This window comes from Bactrocera oleae, chromosome 2 (assembly GCF_042242935.1).
Source record: "Bactrocera oleae isolate idBacOlea1 chromosome 2, idBacOlea1, whole genome shotgun sequence".
NCBI classification, from domain to species: domain Eukaryota; kingdom Metazoa; phylum Arthropoda; class Insecta; order Diptera; family Tephritidae; genus Bactrocera; species Bactrocera oleae.
Window position 1 is genome coordinate 49,738,806 of NC_091536.1, and position 24,149 is coordinate 49,762,954.

The 24,149-nt window shown below is 34.5% G+C and overlaps 2 protein-coding genes across 2 annotated transcripts; both read right to left on the bottom strand.

The window, feature by feature from the left end:
• Nucleotides 1–3,967: 3,967 nt before the first annotated feature.
• Nucleotides 3,968–5,564, bottom strand: LOC138859006 (uncharacterized). Its single transcript, XM_070113122.1, has 2 exons — nucleotides 4,493–5,564; nucleotides 3,968–4,429 (listed from the first exon to the last, which is right to left on the bottom strand). The coding sequence occupies exons 1-2, from the start codon at nucleotides 4,977–4,979 to the stop codon at nucleotides 3,996–3,998; spliced, it is 921 nt and encodes a 306-aa protein (XP_069969223.1). The 5' UTR covers nucleotides 4,980–5,564; the 3' UTR covers nucleotides 3,968–3,995.
• Nucleotides 5,565–11,780: 6,216 nt separating this feature from the next.
• On the bottom strand, nucleotides 11,781–12,930 carry LOC138859007 (uncharacterized). Its single transcript, XM_070113123.1, has 2 exons — nucleotides 12,312–12,930; nucleotides 11,781–12,248 (listed from the first exon to the last, which is right to left on the bottom strand). The coding sequence occupies exons 1-2, from the start codon at nucleotides 12,796–12,798 to the stop codon at nucleotides 11,809–11,811; spliced, it is 927 nt and encodes a 308-aa protein (XP_069969224.1). The 5' UTR covers nucleotides 12,799–12,930; the 3' UTR covers nucleotides 11,781–11,808.
• Between the last annotated feature and the right edge of the window lie 11,219 nt (nucleotides 12,931–24,149).

Here is a 24,149-nt window from a genome sequence, read left to right on the forward strand (position 1 = left end):
ATAAACTACCGATAGTAAGACGAAAATAAAACTATAAATTCTTATCATTCTTTCTAACGCATCCAACACTTAATTAAAGTGTAAAAAATAGTTAAATTTAATAATTTGTATAATATTTTAAGAATATGCAACCAGTCAAGCCAAGAATGAAAAGATGGTTTTAAGCCTAACTTGTTATCCAAAATTAAACTTCACATCTGGAACTACCAAACTAAATTGTTATGTAGCTATATAAAGTGAAATTTTGCAGTTTTATGAAAATTGTTGATAAGCCTAGTTAAGGCATAAACCATCGATAGTCAAAATAAACTATCGATAGTGAGACGAAAAAAAATATCGATAGCCCCATTGATTGTTTTCCAGCTCTATCTGTTACAATGCATCTAATTTTCGGAAGCTTTACTCTTTAAGAATTGTTTTCAACGTTTCTGCTACATTATCGGCCGTATGACGTTAAGATAACTGTCTGGTGCCAATAGCACAATTTACGAATGTAGTTCTTTCTAAAAAATGAACGGTTACACCAAGAAAGGACCGTTCTGCCATTGTTTCGGCCCAAATATCGAAAGGTAAGCACAGTGTAGATACCTTTTGAATCCTCTGTTGAAACATTTCCGCCAACGTGCAATATTTTTCCCACAGTTTTTTTTCTAAACTATTAAATGGCACTGTATATAGAGGGGCTACCTCTTTCTTCAGTATTAGAAAACCTTCTCCTTCTACGATATGAAAGGGTCTCATGTCCTAACTGATGAAGATTAAAATGCACGCAATTATTTCATTTGTTTTCGCGCGGCCTTCTGCAAAACGATTTTTTAAGTTAAACAGTGTTAGGACTACCTTATGGTGAATATATGTACAACTATGTACCTTTATAAAACCCTATATTTTCGAAAGCTGCTGTTATAGCATTACCGTCGCTTCTATTTCTATATCATAATCTATTCCCTTTAATTTGCGTCTGTAATTACTTTACAAAATCAATCAAAAAACAAAATTTCATTTGCTTTGCTTGCGGAAAAAATGTGACCATGTAAACGTTTCATAAGCTTACAATAAATATACATATACTTAATGGTGCAATTGTTTACTTGTTCTTACACTAAAATCCTGTTATCACAAAAATGAAAATAGTAATGTACATTTTTGTTTTTATTGTTGTTTTTGTATTTAGAACTTAAGAATATAAAGAAGAAATACATGCATTACCTATTTACATTGTGTTTTTACTTCACTTAAAAAAATATGTCGGGTGAACGCAGACTTTATTGGCTATGTGTACATAAGTAGATCAGAAAACAACACTGTAATACTTACTTAGAAAGTTTATTAGTATGTTCTTAACGTCTACCAGCTTTTTTTAAGAATTTGAAACGACGACAATTGCAGGGTGGGCGGGCCGTTCATTCCGTGTTGCTCACAGAAATAAGTTCTGGTATTCCGATGCAAGTACTTGTTTTTCGATACCTACTTGAATCGCAGTAAAAAGTGTCGATTACAAATATACTTGGAAAAGAAGGCTAGACGAATTTGTTCGACAAAGTTTTCGTCGTTGGCGGAGGTGTTCATGTCCACATTTCATGTTCGGCGTTTTGTTCGCTAAAGATAGAAACGTTTCTGTGTTCGTGCGAATACGTTCGACAGTGGATGGCAATGTTTGCACGAACATAATTTGTGAAAAATGTTTCTAGTGTGCGCATATGTCAAGATGTCTAAGCAAATATTTTAAAAAATATTGTGACGAATATAGATGATAGAACAAAATCGAATGAACGATAAACTGCCAGAAACAACTAGTTACCGAATTCGTAGTTGCCAGATTGTTCTAGAAGCAATGTTTTGTTACAGATTTACTATATAAGGGCTGCCGGATTGTGCAGCAAACACAGTTCTAGTTAGAGTGTTGTCGTGATAAGAACAATTGAGACATAAGCAAGAAGTTGTAAGCTCGAATAACGAGCAATAAGTGTTAAGTTGTTGGAATTAGAAATAAAGATAAGTGTGTAGCCATTAAATTGGGACTTTTATTTAACAATCCAGTGATTGAACTCAAGAGTGAGTTACAGGTAGACGATTTATCGAGAAATCCGTTACAATACTGACAATTTACTTATAGAGATCATTATAGATAGTAATCGATTGTCGGTTTTTATGTTTTGTAAAAACTCAATCAGGTGAAAGTAAAAAAAATAAAAACAAATTCAACTAAATTTCGTAACTATTGTGATTCAAGAACAACATTTTATTTTTATTTTAATTATGACGTATTGGAATTATATTAATTTTTCATAATGTAGTTTGTTTAATTAAACCATTCACATGGCCTGCGAACATCATTTGTAGAAAATTTTCAGCAAGGAAACATGTCGGTGTATAAAGACACAGTCATTGCTTTGATGTCTTTATTACATGTTTATTTCGAAATAAAAATATTGTAACGGATTTCTCGATAAATCGTCTACCTGTAACTCACTCTTGAGTTCGATCACTGGATTGTTAAATAAAAGTCCCAATTTAATGGCTACACACTTATCTTTATTTCTAATTCCAACGACTTAACACTTATTGCTCGTTATTCGAGCTTACAACTTTTTGCTTATGTCTCAATTGTTCTTATCACGACAACACTCTAACTAGAACTGTCCTTGCTGCACAATCCGGCAGCCCTTATATAGTAAATCTGTAACAAAACATTGCTTCTAGAACATTCTGGCAACTACGAATTCGCTAACTAGTTGCTTCTGGCAGGTTATCGTTGATTCGATTTTGTTCTATCATCCGTGTTCGTCACAGTATATTCAAAATGGAAAACAAAGGTACGAAAGCGTTACAAATTAAATATTTTCAGTTAATTTCTTTTACTTGTATATAATTACATGTTACATTTTTAGAATTATTGCGGGCAACGACGAAGCAGATAGAAGAGCTGGAGGATAGAGCTTGGTCAGCAGCTAAATGCGTTGAAAGGTCGTATCATGCTCACCTGCCGAATGCAAGGAGGGAAGTCTTTACCAAAAAGAAGTAGGATATAAATGTGGGTTCGAAATAAAAAGTAAATTGAATAAAGCAAAAACAAAGAACAAAAGAACAGTAACGTAACAGTGTATTGCAGTTACGGAAACAAAAAAAAACCCTTTAACTTGCACGTATGTACATGTGTAAACCAACAAAGTGCTGTTAAAAGGTAAAATTATATACGTACATATATAAATGCAAAATAAGTGCAGTGCAGTTCATATACAAGTACACATATAACTAAAAGCCCACGATAGATGTAAAACAATATAAAAAAAGTACAATAAATATTAAAAACACATAAAACAATACAAAGGACCGACCAGGGTTATTTTTTTGAAGTCAAAAAACACTTTAACTTACACGTATGTACATGTGTAATCCAACAAAGTGCTGTTAAAAAGTAAAATTACATATGTACATATATAAATGCAAAATAAGTGCAGTGCTGTTCATATACAAGTACACATATAACTAAAAGCCCACGAATGATGCAAAACAATATAAAAAAAGTACAATGGGAAAACTTTAGTTTAGCATCCCACGATTTCAGGGTAAGAGGGGTATGGTTGGATAGAGGAGTTCTCCAGATCACGAATATATATAATTACTGCCGCCGGAAACTTATAGTTTTCGAGATATTTGCATTTTAAGTTGAAACTTTCACAAATTTTATTTTAAAATTTCTCGATTTATGGTTAACTTTTCTTTTATATTATGCACTTTTTATACACTGACACTTCACTACAATGTTTCTACATATTTATTTTATGTTAATTATTTAAATATTTGCTTTAATTAGGCATTTTATTTTTACACAATTTTGGTTATATGCACAATAACAAATGGGTTCCATGTTGTCAGATAATAAGTGTTGCCATATTCAAACGAATGACAGCAATCAAAATAAATAAAAAACCCAATTACCCTCTACAAAATAATATGAACTAAATTTTCCATTTTAATAAAAGAAAAAGGTTTTATGGCTTAAAGGTATGTTTTATTGCATCTAATAGTTTTACGAATGGATCGTGATGCTGATTTGCAACATTTTTACGCCATACGTATTCATAAATCAAATTCGAGAAATCTTCACTGTTATTATAATTGTCTTTTAAAAAAAACCGTTTGATGACGCGCCACTGGGATTCTATCCTCTGCGTGTGTGTTCCATCTTCGGCAACAAACGGATTTTCTGGATCGCTATGGTTAACGCGTCGGTGCTCATACCCGTGACTGGACAGGCAGTCGTACGCCTTCCAACAATCAGTACATATGATGCTACCTTGTAAAACGTGTCTCTGAATTAAGGGTATGAGCACTTCAGCAGACTTCAGCAGACACACTTCCAGCCGAAGGTCGTCACTCCCATCCTCTACCATCCCTAAAACCCAGTGGCCTTCCACTCTCCGTCCTAAAAAAGAAAAAATTAAATAATTAAATAATTAATAATAAATAATAATGTATTTATTATTACCTTTGTTATATTTTCGTTTCCCGAATTTGCTCTCGTCTATTTGAACAATTTTACCAGGGCCGCCAATTTTACCTACCGCTACCTGGTGATCAACCTGGTATAAAACTACAGCTTCGCGGCAGTAATTGTACCAATCACATATGGTAGCGCTGGATAAAATTGGCTCCTTAATAAAACTGTTCTTTCGAACTTTCGAATGGGACCAGTGCAATGCAAATGCAAACATTATATAAAAAATCTGAGGCAGTGGTATTTTTGCGTTTTCAAACCATGTCCCACTCGACCTCGATACCGCAGTCCGTTTACGGCAGGCACCTTTCCGGCATCGGAATATGCCAACCGTGCTCCTATCTGATAAGGATACCAACATAGGTATCCTATGCGTACGACATAGTTTGCTTTTTAAAATTAAACCCTCCTCCTCTGCAAACGATATACATTTCTCCGTTGTGTCGAAATTTTGAATTATTTTAGGGAAATTCCACATTTCCTTAATTTCGGACACTTTGAGAACGTTTGTTTTTTTTACCGCACCACGGCTGGTTGACGGTTCATTACAATCTATTTAAAAGTCTTAAGTAATATTTGTTATAATTTTAAATTTCTAATAACATACCTGATGTATTTCCACTCATTTTCTCAAAAATTATCACAATTTAAAAAATTATGTAAAAAATATAAACACTTGCGGAATGATTTATATGCACAATATTCACCAATTAAATTTGAATATGAAAATAATGGCAAAACGGACAAAAAAAGAAACGGTACCTTGTTAGTTGTAGAAAATTCCGTTATAGAAATTGAAGTTTAAAGAGAGTGATATACCCTCTTTAACATTAATTTTTTGTATTTAGATTTCCTGTTTGCACTGGCGGCCTTCGGCCGCGCTTCAAAAAAATAACCCTGGTCGGTCCAACACCGGGGTGTTCAAAATTCAATCGCGTGAAACTTCTTTCCGCATTGGCGGCCTTCGGCCGCGCTTCAAAAAAATTACCCTGGTCGGTCCAACACCGGGGTGTTCAAAATTCAATCGCGTGAAACTTCTTTCCGCATTGGCGGCCTTCGGCCGCGCTTCAAAAAAATTACCCTGGTCGGTCCAACACCATAATTTATCAATAGAAGAGAATTAACAAAATTATAAATTGTTCATGTATTTGGGGTATAATCCTCTTTTATTATTCATTTTTATTCGCTTTCAAAATATAAATATATCTCTATATATATATAATAGATATGGCAACACTTGTTAACTGTCAACATGGAACCCATTTGTTATTGTGCATATAACCAAAATTGTGTAAAAATAAAATGCTTAATTAAAGCCAATATTTAAATAATTAACATAAAATAAATATGTAGAAACATTGTAGTGAAGTGTTAGTGTATAAAAAGTGCATAATATGAAAGAAAAGTTAACCATAAATCGAGAAATTTTAAAATAAAATGTGTGAAATTTTCAACTTAAAATGCAAATATCTCGAAAACTATAAGTATCCAACCATACCCCTCTTAACCCTGAAATCGTGGGATGCTAAACTAAAGCCCACCCAGTACAATATATATTAAAAACAATACAAAGGGTCGGCTTTAGTATACCGTCCCAGGCTTTCGTGGATATAATGGGTATGAGCAGGTCGAGGAGATCCTCCAGATCAAGAATATATAATATATAGATTCAGCCGCAGGGAACTTAAAGTTTTCGAGATATTTACGTTTAAAGTTGAAAATTTCAACTATTTACGTACGTATTTTTTCGATATAAAGTGAATTATACACTTATATTTTTCACTCCACTAATTCGTTTTTAAAAAATTTGTTTATATTATATGCTGCAAAAATAGCTTTATTTCAATATTTAAATCATTCTTCAACTTTATTAATTTTAACACTAACAAAAGGGTTACAAATGTAAAAAAACCAGTGTTGCCATACTAATATATTTTGAAAACGAAGAAAACTAAAATAAAAAGAGAGATTATACCCTAGATACAGTAACCATAATTGTTGATGGACACTAATAAATCTTTTATTTCTCTTCATTTGATAAACTCATGTGTTGGACCGACCAGGGTTATTTTTTTTAAGCGCGGCCGAATGCCGCCAACGCATAAAGAAGTTCTGCGCGAAAAAACTTTGGTACACCCCGGTGTTGCAACATCTATTTATCAAATATAATATAATTAATTTTTCAGGAAAAGTAATTTTTATTTGTAAGTTATAAATAAATGTATGCTATATCGACCATTCCTTTTACATGCAGTATTTGCAAGGCCAAAAAAGATTTTAGATGTTTATTTTAAAATCATACAGTTATCCGATTCATTAAAGATATTATAAAAATGTTTCTATATATTCCTTAAATATTGAACAAAATAATTATAAAAATTAAAAAAAAAATATCTTTGATGCTGACCAAACTAAACAGAATTCGAGTAGGGCAATTTTATAAGAAAAAAAAATTTTCGAATCTTATTAAAAAAAGGTATACTACTTTTGATAAGTAGCATATATGTCTAGAAAATATAACAAAAGATTACAAGAATATTATTTTTACAGAATTTATTAAAAATCACCCCTAAATCAGTCAAACAAAACTATCGATAGTCAGACCACTCGATAGTTTCAAAAGATACTATCGATAGTATCGGTAGTTTTTCCCCATGAAATCTCATGTTATTTTTATGAAATAATGTTTGCATTTATTTATAAAACAAAACATGAAGAATAACGCAAAAAACAAAAATTAATTAAAATGATATTCGTTTATATGCATTAGTGTCTGGGTGTATGTATGAGTATGTACATATGTACATACATATATTGTGAAATTCAATCACAGCAGAATGCTTAAATATGTAATATGTTTCAGTTTCATAATTTGATTCCCCTCGAACATTAGTACGAAATAAAATGGAGGTTTTTTTACAATAATTTTTTGTCCACGGTTTTTTATTCGTATTAAAATACTGGAAAACTGTGGCGTTAAATATTCTGAATTCCATTTGCACGTATTAATAAGTGAGGTTATGTGCAACCGGCATTTCAGAACATTATAAATTCCTACCTAATGTAAATATTTCCGCAACATTCCTTCTAACGCTTTCAACACCTCAATAAAGTGTAAAAAATAATTTGAAACCACGTGCGCAGATCCAAGCCTAGAATGAAAAGATGATGTTAAGGCTACCATGCCAAAAATTAGACTCACATTTGGTATTCGCAGACTATATCATTATGTAGCTATATAAATTGAAATTTTATAATTTTATGAAAATTTTTGGTAAGTCTAGTTAAGGCATAAACCATCGATAGTCAAAATAAACTACCGATAGTAAGACGAAAATAAAACTATAAATTCTTATCATTCTTTCTAACGCATCCAACACTTAATTAAAGTGTAAAAAATAGTTAAATTTAATAATTTGTATAATATTTTAAGAATATGCAACCAGTCAAGCCAAGAATGAAAAGATGGTTTTAAGCCTAACTTGTTATCCAAAATTAAACTTCACATCTGGAACTACCAAACTAAATTGTTATGTAGCTATATAAAGTGAAATTTTGCAGTTTTATGAAAATTGTTGATAAGCCTAGTTAAGGCATAAACCATCGATAGTCAAAATAAACTATCGATAGTGAGACGAAAAAAAATATCGATAGCCCCATTGATTGTTTTCCAGCTCTATCTGTTACAATGCATCTAATTTTCGGAAGCTTTACTCTTTAAGAATTGTTTTCAACGTTTCTGCTACATTATCGGCCGTATGACGTTAAGATAACTGTCTGGTGCCAATAGCACAATTTACGAATGTAGTTCTTTCTAAAAAATTAACGGTTACACCAAGAAAGGACCGTTCTGCCATTGTTTCGGCCCAAATATCGAAAGGTAAGCACAGTGTAGATACCTTTTGAATCCTCTGTTGAAACATTTCCGCCAACGTGCAATATTTTTCCCACAGTTTTTTTTCTAAACTATTAAATAGCACTGTATATAGAGGGGCTACCTCTTTCTTCAGTATTAGAAAACCTTCTCCTTCTACGATATGAAAGGGTCTCATGTCCTAACTGATGAAGATTAAAATGCACGCAATTATTTCATTTGTTTTCGCGCGGCCTTCTGCAAAACGATTTTTTAAGTTAAACAGTGTTAGGACTACCTTATGGTGAATATATGTACAACTATGTACCTTTATAAAACCCTATATTTTCGAAAGCTGCTGTTATAGCATTACCGTCGCTTCTATTTCTATATCATAATCTATTCCCTTTAATTTGCGTCTGTAATTACTTTACAAAATCAATTAAAAAACAAAATTTCATTTGCTTTGCTTGCGGAAAAAATGTGACCATGTAAACGTTTCATAAGCTTACAATAAATATACATATACTTAATGGTGCAATTGTTTACTTGTTCTTACACTAAAATCCTGTTATCACAAAAATGAAAATAGTAATGTACATTTTTGTTTTTATTGTTGTTTTTGTATTTTGAACTTAAGAATATAAAGAAGAAATACATGCATTACCTATTTACATTGTGTTTTTACTTCACTTAAAAAAATATGTCGGGTGAACGCAGACTTTATTGGCTATGTGTACATAAGTAGATCACAAAACAACACTGTAATACTTACTTAGAAAGTTTATTAGTATGTTCTTAACGTCTACCAGCTTTTTTTAAGAATTTGAAACGACGACAATTGCAGGGTGGGCGGGCCGTTCATTTCGTGTTGCTCACAGAAATAAGTTCTGGTATTCCGATGCAAGTACTTGTTTTTCGATACCTACTTGAATCGCAGTAAAAAGTGTCGATTACAAATATACTTGGAAAAGAAGGCTAGACGAATTTGTTCGACAAAGTTTTCGTCGTTGGCGGAGGTGTTCATGTCCACATTTCATGTTCGGCGTTTTGTTCGCTAAAGATAGAAACGTTTCTGTGTTCGTGCGAATACGTTCGACAGTGGATGGCAATGTTTGCACGAACATAATTTGTGAAAAATGTTTCTAGTGTGCGCATATGTCAAGATGTCTAAGCAAATATTTTAAAAAATATTGTGACGAATATAGATGATAGAACAAAATCGAATGAACGATAAACTGCCAGAAACAACTAGTTACCGAATTCGTAGTTGCCAGATTGTTCTAGAAGCAATGTTTTGTTACAGATTTACTATATAAGGGTTGCCGGATTGTGCAGCAAACACAGTTCTAGTTAGAGTGTTGTCGTGATAAGAACAATTGAGAGATAAGCAAGAAGTTGTAAGCTCGAATAACGAGCAATAAGTGTTAAGTTGTTGGAATTAGAAATAAAGATAAGTGTGTAGCCATTAAATTGGGACTTTTATTTAACAATCCAGTGATTGAACTCAAGAGTGAGTTACAGGTAGACGATTTATCGAGAAATCCGTTACAATACTGACAATTTACTTATAGAGATCATTATAGATAGTAATCGATTGTCGGTTTTTATGTTTTGTAAAAACTCAATCAGGTGAAAGTAAAAAAAATAAAAACAAATTCAACTAAATTTCGTAACTGTTGTGATTCAAGAACAACATTTTATTTTTATTTTAATTATGACGTATTGGAATTATATTAATTTTTCATAATGTAGTTTGTTTAATTAAACCATTCACATGGCCTGCGAACATCATTTGTAGAAAATTTTCAGCAAGGAAACATGTCGGTGTATAAAGACACAGTCATTGCTTTGATGTCTTTATTACATGTTTATTTCGAAATAAAAATATTGTAACGGATTTCTCGATAAATCGTCTACCTGTAACTCACTCTTGAGTTCGATCACTGGATTGTTAAATAAAAGTCCCAATTTAATGGCTACACACTTATCTTTATTTCTAATTCCAACGACTTAACACTTATTGCTCGTTATTCGAGCTTACAACTTCTTGCTTATGTCTCAATTGTTCTTATCACGACAACACTCTAACTAGAACTGTCCTTGCTGCACAATCCGGCAGCCCTTATATAGTAAATCTGTAACAAAACATTGCTTCTAGAACATTCTGGCAACTACGAATTCGCTAACTAGTTGCTTCTGGCAGGTTATCGTTGATTCGATTTTGTTCTATCATCCGTGTTCGTCACAGTATATTCAAAATGGAAAACAAAGGTACGAAAGCGTTACAAATTAAATATTTTCAGTTAATTTCTTTTACTTGTATATAATTACATGTTACATTTTTAGAATTATTGCGGGCAACGACGAAGCAGATAGAAGAGCTGGAGGATAGAGCTTGGTCAGCAGCTAAATGCGTTGAAAGGTCGTATCATGCTCACCTGCCGAATGCAAGGAGGGAAGTCTTTACCAAAAAGAAGTAGGATATAAATGTGGGTTCGAAATAAAAAGTAAATTGAATAAAGCAAAAACAAGGAACAAAAGATCAGTAACGTAACAGTGTATTGCAGTTACGGAAACAAAAAAAAACCCTTTAACTTGCACGTATGTACATGTGTAAACCAACAAAGTGCTGTTAAAAGGTAAAATTATATACGTACATATATAAATGCAAAATAAGTGCAGTGCAGTTCATATACAAGTACACATATAACTAAAAGCCCACGATAGATGTAAAACAATATAAAAAAAGTACAATAAATATTAAAAACACATAAAACAATACAAAGGACCGACCAGGGTTATTTTTTTGAAGTCAAAAAACACTTTAACTTACACGTATGTACATGTGTAATCCAACAAAGTGCTGTTAAAAAGTAAAATTACATATGTACATATATAAATGCAAAATAAGTGCAGTGCTGTTCATATACAAGTACACATATAACTAAAAGCCCACGAATGATGCAAAACAATATAAAAAAAGTACAATGGGAAAACTTTAGTTTAGCATCCCACGATTTCAGGGTAAGAGGGGTATGGTTGGATAGAGGAGATTCTCCAGATCACGAATATATATAATTATTGCCGCCGGAAACTTATAGTTTTCGAGATATTTGCATTTTAAGTTGAAACTTTCACAAATTTTATTTTAAAATTTCTCGATTTATGGTTAACTTTTCTTTTATATTATGCACTTTTTATACACTGACACTTCACTACAATGTTTCTACATATTTATTTTATGTTAATTATTTAAATATTTGCTTTAATTAGGCATTTTATTTTTACACAATTTTGGTTATATGCACTATAACAAATGGGTTCCATGTTGTCAGATAATAAGTGTTGCCATATTCAAACGAATGACAGCAATCAAAATAAATAGAAAACCCAATTACCCTCTACAAAATAATATGAACTAAATTTTCCATTTTAATAAAAGAAAAAGGTTTTATGGCTTAAAGGTATGTTTTATTGCATCTAATAGTTTTACGAATGGATCGTGATGCTGATTTGCAACATTTTTACGCCATACGTATTCATAAATCAAATTCGAGAAATCTTCACTGTTATTATAATTGTCTTTTAAAAAAAACCGTTTGATGACGCGCCACTGGGATTCTATCCTCTGCGTGTGTGTTCCATCTTCGGCAACAAACGGATTTTCTGGATCGCTATGGTTAACGCGTCGGTGCTCATACCCGTGACTGGACAGGCAGTCGTACGCCTTCCAACAATCAGTACATATGATGCTACCTTGTAAAACGTGTCTCTGAATTAAGGGTATGAGCACTTCAGCAGACCTCACATTATCGGGACACACTTCAAGCCGAAGGTCGTCACTCCCATCCTCTACCATCCCTAAACCCCAGTGGCCTTCCACTCTCCGTCCTAAAAAAGAAAAAATTAAATAATTAAATAATTAATAATAAATAATAATGTATTTATTATTACCTTTGTTATATTTTCGTTTCCCGAATTTGCTCTCGTCTATTTGAACAATTTTACCAGGGCCGCCAATTTTACCTACCGCTACCTGGTGATCAACCTGGTATAAAACTACAGCTTCGCGGCAGTAATTGTACCAATCACATATGGTAGCGCTGGATAAAATTGGCTCCTTAATAAAACTGTTCTTTCGAACTTGCGAATGGGACCAGTGCGATGCAAATGCAAACATTATATAAAAAATCTGAGGCAGTGGTATTTTTGCGTTTTCAAACCATGTCCCACTCGACCTCGACACCGCAGTCCGTTTACGGCAGGCACCTTTCCGGCATCGGAATATGCCAACCGTGCTCCTATCTGATAAGGATACCAACATAGGTATCCTATGCGTACGACATAGTTTGCTTTTTAAAATTAAACCCTCCTCCTCTGCAAACGATATACATTTCTCCGTTGTGTCGAAATTTTGAATTATTTTAGGGAAATTCCACATTTCCTTAATTTCGGACACTTTGAGAACGTTTGTTTTTTTACCGCACCACGGCTGGTTGACGGTTCATTACAATCTATTTAAAAGTCTTAAGTAATATTTGTTATAATTTTAAATTTCTAATAACATACCTGATGTATTTCCACTCATTTTCTCAAAAATTATCACAATTTAAAAAATTTTGTAAAAAATATAAACACTTGCGGAATGATTTATATGCACAATATTCACCAATTAAATTTGAATATGAAAATAATGGCAAAACGGACAAAAAAAGAAACGGTACCTTGTTTAGTTGTAGAAAATTCCGTTATAGAAATTGAAGTTTAAAGAGAGTGATATACCCTCTTTAACATTAATTTTTTGTATTTAGATTTCCTGTTTGCACTGGCGGCCTTCGGCCGCGCTTCAAAAAAATAACCCTGGTCGGTCCAACACCGGGGTGTTCAAAATTCAATCGCGTGAAACTTCTTTCCGCATTGGCGGCCTTCGGCCGCGCTTCAAAAAAATTACCCTGGTCGGTCCAACACCGGGGTGTTCAAAATTCAATCGCGTGAAACTTCTTTCCGCATTGGCGGCCTTCGGCCGCGCTTCAAAAAAATTACCCTGGTCGGTCCAACACCGGGGTGTTCAAAATTCAATCGCGTGAAACTTCTTTCCGCATTGGCGGCCTTCGGCCGCGCTTCAAAAAAATAACCCTGGTCGGTCCAACACCATAATTTATCAATAGAAGAGAATTAACAAAATTATAAATTGTTCATGTATTTGGGGTATAATCCTCTTTTATTATTCATTTTTATTCGCTTTCAAAATATAAATATATCTCTATATATATATAATAGATATGGCAACACTTGTTAACTGTCAACATGGAACCCATTTGTTATTGTGCATATAACCAAAATTGTGTAAAAATAAAATGCTTAATTAAAGCAAATATTTAAATAATTAACATCAAATAAATATGTAGAAACATTGTAGTGAAGTGTTAGTGTATAAAAAGTGCATAATATGAAAAAAAAGTTAACCATAAATCGAGAAATTTTAAAATAAAATTTGTGAAATTTTCAACTTAAAATGCAAATATCTCGAAAACTATAAGTTTCCGGCGACAATATTTATATATATTCGTGATCTGGAGAATCTCCTCTATCCAACCATACCCCTCTTAACCCTGAAATCGTGGGATGCTAAACTAAAGCCCACCCAGTACAATATATATTAAAAACAATACAAAGGGTCGGCTTTAGTATACCGTCCCAGGCTTTCGTGGATATAATGGGTATGAGCAGGTCGAGGAGATCCTCCAGATCAAGAATATATAATATATAGATTTAGCCGCAGGGAACTTAAAGTTTTCGAGATATTTACGTTTAAAGTTGAAAATTTCAACTATTTACGTACGTATTTTTTCGATATAAAGTGAATTATACACTTATATTTTTCACTCCACTAACACTTCACTAATTCGTTTTTAAAAAATGTGTTTATATTATATGCTGCAAAAATAGCTTTATTTCAATATTTAAATCATTCTTCAACTTTATTAATTTTAACACTAACAAAAGGGTTACAAATGTAAAAAAACCAGTGTTGCCATACTAATATATTTTGAAAACGAAGAAAACTAAAATAAAAAGAGAGATTATACCCTAGATACAGTAACCATAATTGTTGATGGACACTAATAAATCTTTTATTTCTCTTCATTTGATAAACTCATGTGTTGGACCGACCAGGGTTATTTTTTTGAAGCGCGGCCGAATGCCGCCAACGCATAAAGAAGTTCTGCGCGAAAAAACTTTGGTACACCCCGGTGTTGCAACATCTATTTATCAATAATATAATTAATTTTTCAGGAAAAGTAATTTTTATTTGTAAGTTATAAATAAATGTATGCTATATCGACCATTCCTTTTACATGCAGTATTTGCAAGGCCAAAAAAGATTTTAGATGTTTATTTTAAAATCATACAGTTCTCCGATTCATTAAAGATATTATAAAAATGTTTCTATATATTCCTTAAATATTGAACAAAATACTTATAAAAATTAAAAAAAAAATATCTTTGATGCTGACCAAACTAAACAGAATTCGAGTAGGGCAATTTTATAAGAAAAAAAAATTTTCGAATCTTATTAAAAAAAGGTATACTACTTTTGATAAGTAGCATATATGTCTAGAAAATATAACAAAAGATTACAAGAATATTATTTTTACAGAATTTATTAAAAATCACCCCTAAATCAGTCAAACAAAACTATCGATAGTCAGACCACTCGATAGTTTCAAAAGATACTATCGATAGTATCGGTAGTTTTTCCCCATGAAATCTCATGTTATTTTTATGAAATAATGTTTGCATTTATTTATAAAACAAAACATGAAGAATAACGCAAAAAACAAAAATTAATTAAAATGATATTCGTTTATATGCATTAGTGTCTGGGTGTATGTATGAGTATGTACATATGTACATACATATATTGTGAAATTCAATCACAGCAGAATGCTTAAATATGTAATATGTTTCAGTTTCATAATTTGATTCCCCTCAATCATTAAAACGAAATAAAATGGAGGTTTTTTTACAATAATTTTTTGTCCACGGTTTTTTATTCGTATTAAAATACTGGAAAACTGTGGCGTTAAATATTCTGAATTCCATTTGCACGTATTAATAAGTGAGGTTATGTGCAACCGGCATTTCAGAACATTATAAATTCCTACCTAATGTAAATATTTCCGCAACATTCCTTCTAACGCTTTCAACACCTCAATAAAGTGTAAAAAATAATTTGAAACCACTTGCGCAGATCCAAGCCTAGAATGAAAAGATGATGTTAAGGCTACCATGCCAAAAATTAGAATTCACATTTGGTATTGGCAGACTATATCATTATGTAGCTATATAAATTGAAATTTTATAATTTTATGAAAATTTTTGGTAAGTCTAGTTAAGGCATAAACCATCGATAGTCAAAATAAACTACCGATAGTAAGACGAAAATAAAACTTTAAATTTTTATCATTCTTTCTAACGCATCCAACACTTAATTAAAGTGTAAAAAATAGTTAAATTTAATAATTTGTATAATATTTTAAGAATATGCAACCAGTCAAGCCAAGAATGAAAAGATGGTTTTAAGCCTAACTTGTTATCCAAAATTAAACTTCACATCTGGAACTACCAAACTAAATTGTTATGTAGCTATATAAAGTGAAATTTTGCAGTTTTATGAAAATTGTTGATAAGCCTAGTTAAGGCATAAACCATCGATAGTCAAAATAAACTATCGATAGTGAGACGAAAAAAAATATCGATAGCCCCATTGATTGTTTTCCAGCTCTATCTGTTACAATGCATCTAATTTTCGGAAGCTTTACTCTTTAAGAATTGTTTTCAACGTTTCTGCTACATTATCGGCCGTATGACGTTAAGATAACTGTCTGGTGCCAATAGCACAATTTACGAATGTAGTTCTTTCTAAAAAATGAACGGTTACACCAAGAAAGGACCGTTCTGCCATTGTTTCGGCCCAAATATCGAAAGGTAAGCACAGTGTAGATACCTTTTGAATCCTCTGTTGAAACATTTCCGCCAACGTGCAATATTTTTCCCACAGTTTTTTTTCTAAACTATTAAATGGCACTGTATGTATATTTCTTCAGTATTAGAAAACCTTCTCCTTCTACGATATGAAAGGGTCTCATGTCCTAACTGATGAAGATTAAAATGCACGCAATTATTTCATTTGTTTTCGCGCGGCCTTCTGCAAAACGATTTTTTAAGTTAAACAGTGTTAGGACTACCTTATGGTGAATATATGTACAACTATGTACCTTTATAAAACCCTATATTTTCGAAAGCTGCTGTTATAGCATTACCGTCGCTTCTATTTCTATATCATAATCTATTCCCTTTAATTTTCGTCTGTAATTACTTTACAAAATCAATCAAAAAACAAAATTTCATTTGCTTTGCTTGCGGAAAAAATGTGACCATGTAAACGTTTCATAAGCTTACAATAAATATACATATACTTAATGGTGCAATTGTTTACTTGTTCTTACACTAAAATCCTGTTATCACAAAAATGAAAATAGTAATGTACATTTTTGTTTTTGTTTTTGTTTTTGTATTTTGAACTTAAGAATATAAAGAAGAAATACATGCATTACCTATTTACATTGTGTTTTTACTTCACTTAAAAAAATATGTCGGGTGAACGCAGACTTTATTGGCTATGTGTACATAAGTAGATCAGAAAACAACACTGTAATACTTACTTAGAAAGTTTATTAGTATGTTCTTAACGTCTACCAGCTTTTTTAAGAATTTGAAACGACGACAATTGCAGGGTGGGCAAGCCGTTCATTCCGTGTTGCTCACAGAAATAAGTTTTGGTATTCCGATGCAAGTACTTGTTTTTCGATACCTACTTGAATCGCAGTAAAAAGTGTCGATTACAAAAATACTTGGAAAAGCTTCGACAAAGTTTTCGTCGTTGGTGGAGGTGTTCATGCCCACATTTCATGTTCGGCGTTTTGTTCGCTAAAGATAGAAACGTTTCTATCTTGGCTGTGTTCGTGCGAATACGTTCGACAGTAGATGGCAATGTTTGCACGATCATAATTTGTGAAAAATGTTTCTAGTGTGAGCATATGTCAAGATGTCTGAGCAAATATTTTAGAAAATATTTTTATTTCGAAATAAACATGTAATAAAGACATCAAAGCAATGACTGTGTCTTTATACACCGACATGTTTCCTTGCTGAAAATTTTCTACAAATGATGTTCGCAAGCCATGTGAATGGTTTAATTAAACAAACTACATTATGAAAAATAAATATAATTCCAATACGTCATAATTAAAATAAAAATAAAATGTTGTTCTTGAATCACAATAGTTACGAAATTTAGTTGAATTTGTTTTTATTTTTTTTACTTTCACCTGATTGAGTTTTTACAAAACATAAAAACCGACAATCGATTATTATCTATAATGATCTCTATAAGTGAATTCTCAGTATTGTAACGGATTTCTCGATAAATCGTCTACCTGTAACTCACTTTTGAGTTCGATCACTGGATTGTTAAATAAAAGTCACAATTTAATGGCTACATTATGGTTATAATTCCAACAACTTAACACTTATTGCTCGTTATTCGAGCTTACAACTTCTTGCTTATTTCTCAATTGTTCTTATCACGACAACACTCTAACTAGAACTGTCCTTGCTGCACAATCCGGCAGCCCTTGTATAGTAAATCTGTAACAAAACATTGCTTCTAGAACATTCTGGCAACTACGAATTCGCTAACTAGTTGCTTCTGGCAGCTTATCGTTGATTCGATTTTGTTCTATCATCCGTGTTCGTCACAGTATATTCAAAATGGAAAACAAAGGAACGAAAGCGTTACAAATTAAATATTTTCAGTTAATTTCTTTTACTTGTATATAATTACATGTTACATTTTTAGAATTATTGCGGGCAACGACGAAGCAGATAGAAGAGCTGGAGGATAGAGCTTGGTCAGCAGCTAAATGCGTTGAAAGGTCGTATCATGCTCACCTGCCAAATGCAAGGAGGGAAGTCTTTACCAAAAAGAAGTAGAATATAAATGTGGGTTCGAAATAAAAAGTAAATTGAATAAAGCAAAAACAAGGAACAAAAAAAAACACTTTAACTTACACGTATGTACATGTGTAAACCAACAAAGTGCTGTTAAAAAGTAAAATTACATATGTACATATATAAATGCAAAATAAGTGCAGTGCTGTTCATATACAAGTACACATATAACTAAAAGCCCACGAATGATGCAAAACAATATAAAAAAAGTACAATATATATTAAAAACAATACAAAGGGTCGGCTTTAGTATACCGTCCCAGGCTTTCGTGGATATAATGGGTATGAGCAGGTCGAGGAGATCCTTCAGATCAAGAATATATCACCATAAATCGAGAAATTGTAAAATGAAATTTGTGAATATTTCAACTTTAAATGCAAATATCTCGAAAACTATAAGTTTCCGGCGGCAATATATTCGAGATCTGGAGAATCTCCTCTATCCAACCATACCCCTCTTAACCCTGAAATCGTGGGATGCTAAACTAAAGTTTTCCCGTTGAAAATTTCAACTATTTACGTACGTATTTTTTCGATATAAAGTGAATTATACACTTATATTTTTCACTCCACTAACACTTCACTAATTCGTTTTTAAAAAATTTGTTTATATTATATGCTGCAAAAATAGCTTTATTTCAATATTTAAATCATTCTTCAACTTTATTAATTTTAACAATAACAAAAGGGTTACAAATGTCCAAAAACCAGTGTTGCCATACTAATATATTTTGAAAACGAAGAAAACTAAAATAAAAAGAGAGATTATACCCTAGATACAGTAACCATAATTGTTGATTGACACTAATAAATCTTTTATTTCTCTTCATTTGATAAACTCATGTGTTGGACCGACCAGGGTTATTTTTTTGAAGCGCGGCCGAATGCCGCCAACGCATAAAGAAGTTCTGCGCGAAAAAACTTTGGTACACCCCGGTGTTGCAACATCTATTTATCAAATATAATATAATTAATTTTTCAGGAAAAGTAAGTTTTATTTGTAAGTTATAAATAAATGTATGCTATATCGACCATTCCTTTTACATGCAGTATTTGCAAGTCCAAAAAAGATTTAAGATGTTTATTTGAACATCATACAGTTATCCGATTCATTAAAGATATTATAAAAATGTTTCTATATATTCCTTAAATATTGAACAAAATACTTATAAAAATTAAAAAAAAAATATCTTTGATGCTGACCAAACTAAACAGAATTCGAGTAGGGCAATTTTATAAGAAAACAAATTTTTCGAAACTAATTAAAAAAAGGTATACTACTTTTGATTAGTAGCATATATATCAAGAAAATAAAACAAAAGATTACAAGAATATAATTTTTACAAAACTTATTAAAAATCACCCCTAAATCAGTCAAACAAAACTATCGATAGTCAGACCACTCGATAGTTTCAAAAGATACTATCGATAGTATCGGTAGTTTTTCCTCCTGAAATCTCATGTTATTTTTATGAAATAATGTTTGCATTTATTTATAAAACAAAACATGAAGGATAACGCAAAAAAACAAAAATTAATTAAAATGATATTCGTTTATATGCATTAGTCTCTTGGTGTATGTATGAGTATGTACATATGTACATATATTGTGAAATTCAATCACAGCAGAATGCTTAAATATGTAATATGTTTCAGTTTCATAATTTGATTCCCCTCAATCATTAGTACGAAATAAAATGGAGGTTTTTTTACAATAATTATTTGTCCACGGTTTTTTATTCGTATTAAAATACTGGAAAACTGTGGCGTTAAATATTCTGAATTCCATTTGCACGTATTAATAAGTGAGGTTATGTGCAAGCGGCATTTCAGAACATTATAAATTCCTACCTAATGTAAATATTTCCGCAACATTCCTTCTAACGCTTTCAACACCTCAATAAAGTGTAAAAAATAATTTGAAACCACGTGCGCAGATCCAAGCCTAGAATGAAAAGATGATGTTAAGGATACCATGCCAAAAATTAGACTCACATTTGGTATTCGCAGACTATATCATTATGTAGCTATATAAATTGAAATTTTATAATTTTATGAAAATTTTTGGTAAGTCTAGTTAAGGCATAAACCATCGATAGTCAAAATAAACTACCGATAGTAAGACGAAAATAAAACTATAAATTCTTATCATTCTTTCTAATGCATCCAACACTTAATTAAAGTGTAAAAAATAGTTAAATTTAATAATTTGTATAATATTTTAAGAATATGCAACCAGTCAAGCCAAGAATGAAAAGATGGTTTTAAGCCTAACTTGTTATCCAAAATTAAACTTCACATCTGGAACTACCAAACTAAATTGTTATGTAGCTATATTAAGTGAAAGTACCTGCCGTCGACGGCCTTATCTCACGGCGCTCAAAAGCACAGCGTATCAATACAATGCGTTGATCTGCGCCCCCAAAATGCTAGGCATTTTTCAGTACCGATTGGTAGTGTGGGATGGACACACTACACACCTTGGTAAGGTTCGAGGCCTATCTAAAACCTCTGCCGTACTTTGTGTCCGGCACCCGGTTGCAATGCAACTCCACATTCAACTGACAAAACGTCAGTTCTTCCCGCATTTGGGTACAAACCACAACCACCACGATACTCCCCGAAGGGCCAGTCCGCACGAGCAGGTTGGAGCGAACTCCAAGGGCCCCTGCTCCCCGTGGTACCAGAAATAAGTCTCCGGTCAGACCTCGTAGCCGAAGCTACTACCAGTTGAGCCTCCATACAGCTCTGGACTGGTAACCAAGGGTTGAACCCCATACGCACATTACACGCACACACCTTTCACACAAGAAGCTAACCCTAACGCACAGTTAAACGCCTCCGCCGCCTAAACAATTCACGCGCAAACGACCCTAACTGTTCGGCATTCCGACTAGTGGAGATCACACCGCTAACATCTAACCGTCCATCAGTCCAGCTAATCCCCATACCCCCTAGATCCCTAATGTCCGAGTACATCGGGCACTCCGCGATCGAGTGAACCCAGTCTTCACGACGCGCCCCACGCAAACACCCCGACCTATCAGAAAGGTGCCTCTGATGCAAAAATGCATTCAGAGGCCCATGCCCCGTTAACAAAAAACCCAGACTCAGACAAAATCTGAAGTCTGGGTTACCCTCAACTAACCTAACATCCCGGATATACTCATAAGTCACCCGACCGTTAGGACTATTGTCCCAACGGTCTTGCCACCTACTCCTAACCCAATCATCTAGAAGCCTCTTGCTCCCTAGAAATCCCTCCCTCTCCACATCATCATCGGAAATCCAATCATTCCGCAGCAATGACACACTCAAGCCCCTTCTTAACCTGAATGCAACAGCTCGCTGTACAACAATCAGGTCAAGAGGGGGTGCACCTAATAAAACCTGCATCGCATCCGTTGAAACGGTGCGACATACAGGCAAACATGCAAGCATCCTGCAACGTTGCACCGAGAGGAGTTTTCGGCGACCAGAGACCGTCATCGCTGTTTCCCACCATATTGCGGCTCCATATGTAGCACAAGCTACAAATAGACCACGATATATGGTGCAAACAGCACGACGTCCAAGGCCCCAATCGCTGCTCAAAATGCGTCGCACTTTGCCTACGACTGCCTGCAGTTGCTCCTTCAAATTCGCCAAGTGTGGAGTAAAACACATTCTTTCACTCATGGTCAGCCCCAGGTATTTGACTTGCGTCACATACCTGATGCTGACCCCATTCACACGGACAATCGGTGGACGAACCGGAGACAATCTGCCCTTAAGCAGCATTGTCACCGTTTTGTCCATCGATATGTCAACCCCCACACCTAAACCCCAACTATTTACAATTTCTAAAAATTGTCCTCCCGCCCGCTCTAACTCAAATCGCGATCGACCTTCAACCAGAAGGAGAAGGTCCTCCGCATACGCACAACATTTACAGAGGGGTTCGAGCTGTCCAAGCAGAGAGTCCATCATGAGGTTCCAAATATATGGACCGCAGATGGATCCCTGCGGGCAGCCACGAACCACTCCGATCTCCAAACTCCCATTCATTCCGACTAGAGAGGCTTTTCTGTCCGAAAAGTAACTCCGCCAAAGAGTAATTTCCGGACAGCCAAGCTCCTCCAGCCGTTGCAACACTCGATCCCAGCTTAGGTAATCAAATGCCCCCTTGAAGTCAACAAATATGCCAAGGACATATTTGTTGACATTCTCCCTAACAGCACCCTGAACGTAGAACCAGGCATCCTCTACACTGCGTCCTTTCCTGAACCCATACTGTCTATCCGACCACATACCCCGCGTTAGCTCCTGAAGCCGTTCCACCATAACTCTTTCCAGCACTTTTCCAAGTACTGGAAGGAGACTGATGCCCCGATAAGAGCGAGGATCACTCCTGATCTTATCAGGGGACTTCAGGAGAGGTACAACCCTAGCAATTTTCCACTCGCGTGGAAAATAACCCTCCCACACGCACTTATTATAAATGGCCTCCAAGTATTCCGGAATGAACTTCCACAAGCTTTTGCACATGTCTCCGTTCAAACCATCAAAACCTGGGGACCGTTTAGACCTGACCAGGCCAAAGGCGTACCCCAACTCTCCATCGTCTAATGGAGGGACAGGTACCTCTTGTGCTTGAGGTACCTGAACCTCCGCCCTAGGAAAGAACGCTCCTAACAAAGCCCCCGCACACTCTCTCCACGTTGATAACATAGTGTCACCAACGCGAAGAGAGGTAACGTCCTCCCTCTTACGACCCCGGCAGATCCTATAGACCTGACCCCACGGGTCGTCCCTATTCTCACTCACGAAACTCCTCCACTCCTCTTCTTTAACTTTTACCAACATATCCTTATATTCCCTAGCCGCACAACTAAGTTCATACCTAAGCTGGGACAGCCTGTCAGAATTGGACCGCCGAGCGCCTTGAAACTTTCGCCTCAATCGCCTGACAGTCCTCCTCTTCAAGGTTAACTCACGCGTCCACCACTTAATTTTCCTAACCATAAAACTTTCACACTTTCTAAGTACCCTATCATTAACCCCCCACACTACGTCATAAAGACGAGCAACCTGCTCATCAACCCCCAAATCCTCAAACGCTCTAAGCGGTATACCCAATACCGCTTCCCTGACAGATCGTCCATATTGGTTCCAGTCGATACCAGAGGTACGCCATCGCCGCAATGGACTCTCATACAGCGAGGGAGGGGATTTGGGAGTAACCATAATTTGGATCAAATTATGATCACTCAATCCCCACCCTCCCTTAACCTCCCATCTAGCTACGAACGCCCTATCTGCTGCCTGATTCATAAGCGTCACGTCAATGTCACTCACGCCCCCAGGCCCATCAAACGTGTACCATTCACTCGGCTCATTCACAATGTGGAGGTTTTTAGCCACCACACATTCACTTAATGCCTCGCCTCGACTGTGGCTTTGATATCCAGACGAATGCCGGGATACCTTACTAAACCACATCGAAGACGAGGCATTCGCATCCAGCCCTAGGATAAATGGGCTACTACTCGCAAGTAGTAGTAGCTTATCCATGTAGCCCAGGTAGGGCTCTAGGGGCTCGCTAAATTTGCAGTACAAACTAGCTACAATCAGCCTACCGAACTCCCCCTCTATCGCGACACATACACCCAGTTGTGAGGAATCCACAACTACACAATCGTAGTTGGGATCACTCACAACAATTGCAGCATTAGC

Coding starts and splice junctions, on each gene's coding strand:
- LOC138859006 (XM_070113122.1), bottom strand. CDS start 4,979: ATGTGGAATTTCCCTAAAATAATTCAAAATTTCGACACAACGGAGAAA. Junction 4,430..4,492: donor GAAACGAAAATATAACAAAG/GTAATAATAAAT, acceptor TTTCTTTTTTAG/GACGGAGAGTGGAAGGCCAC.
- LOC138859007 (XM_070113123.1), bottom strand. CDS start 12,798: ATGTGGAATTTCCCTAAAATAATTCAAAATTTCGACACAACGGAGAAA. Junction 12,249..12,311: donor GAAACGAAAATATAACAAAG/GTAATAATAAAT, acceptor TTTCTTTTTTAG/GACGGAGAGTGGAAGGCCAC.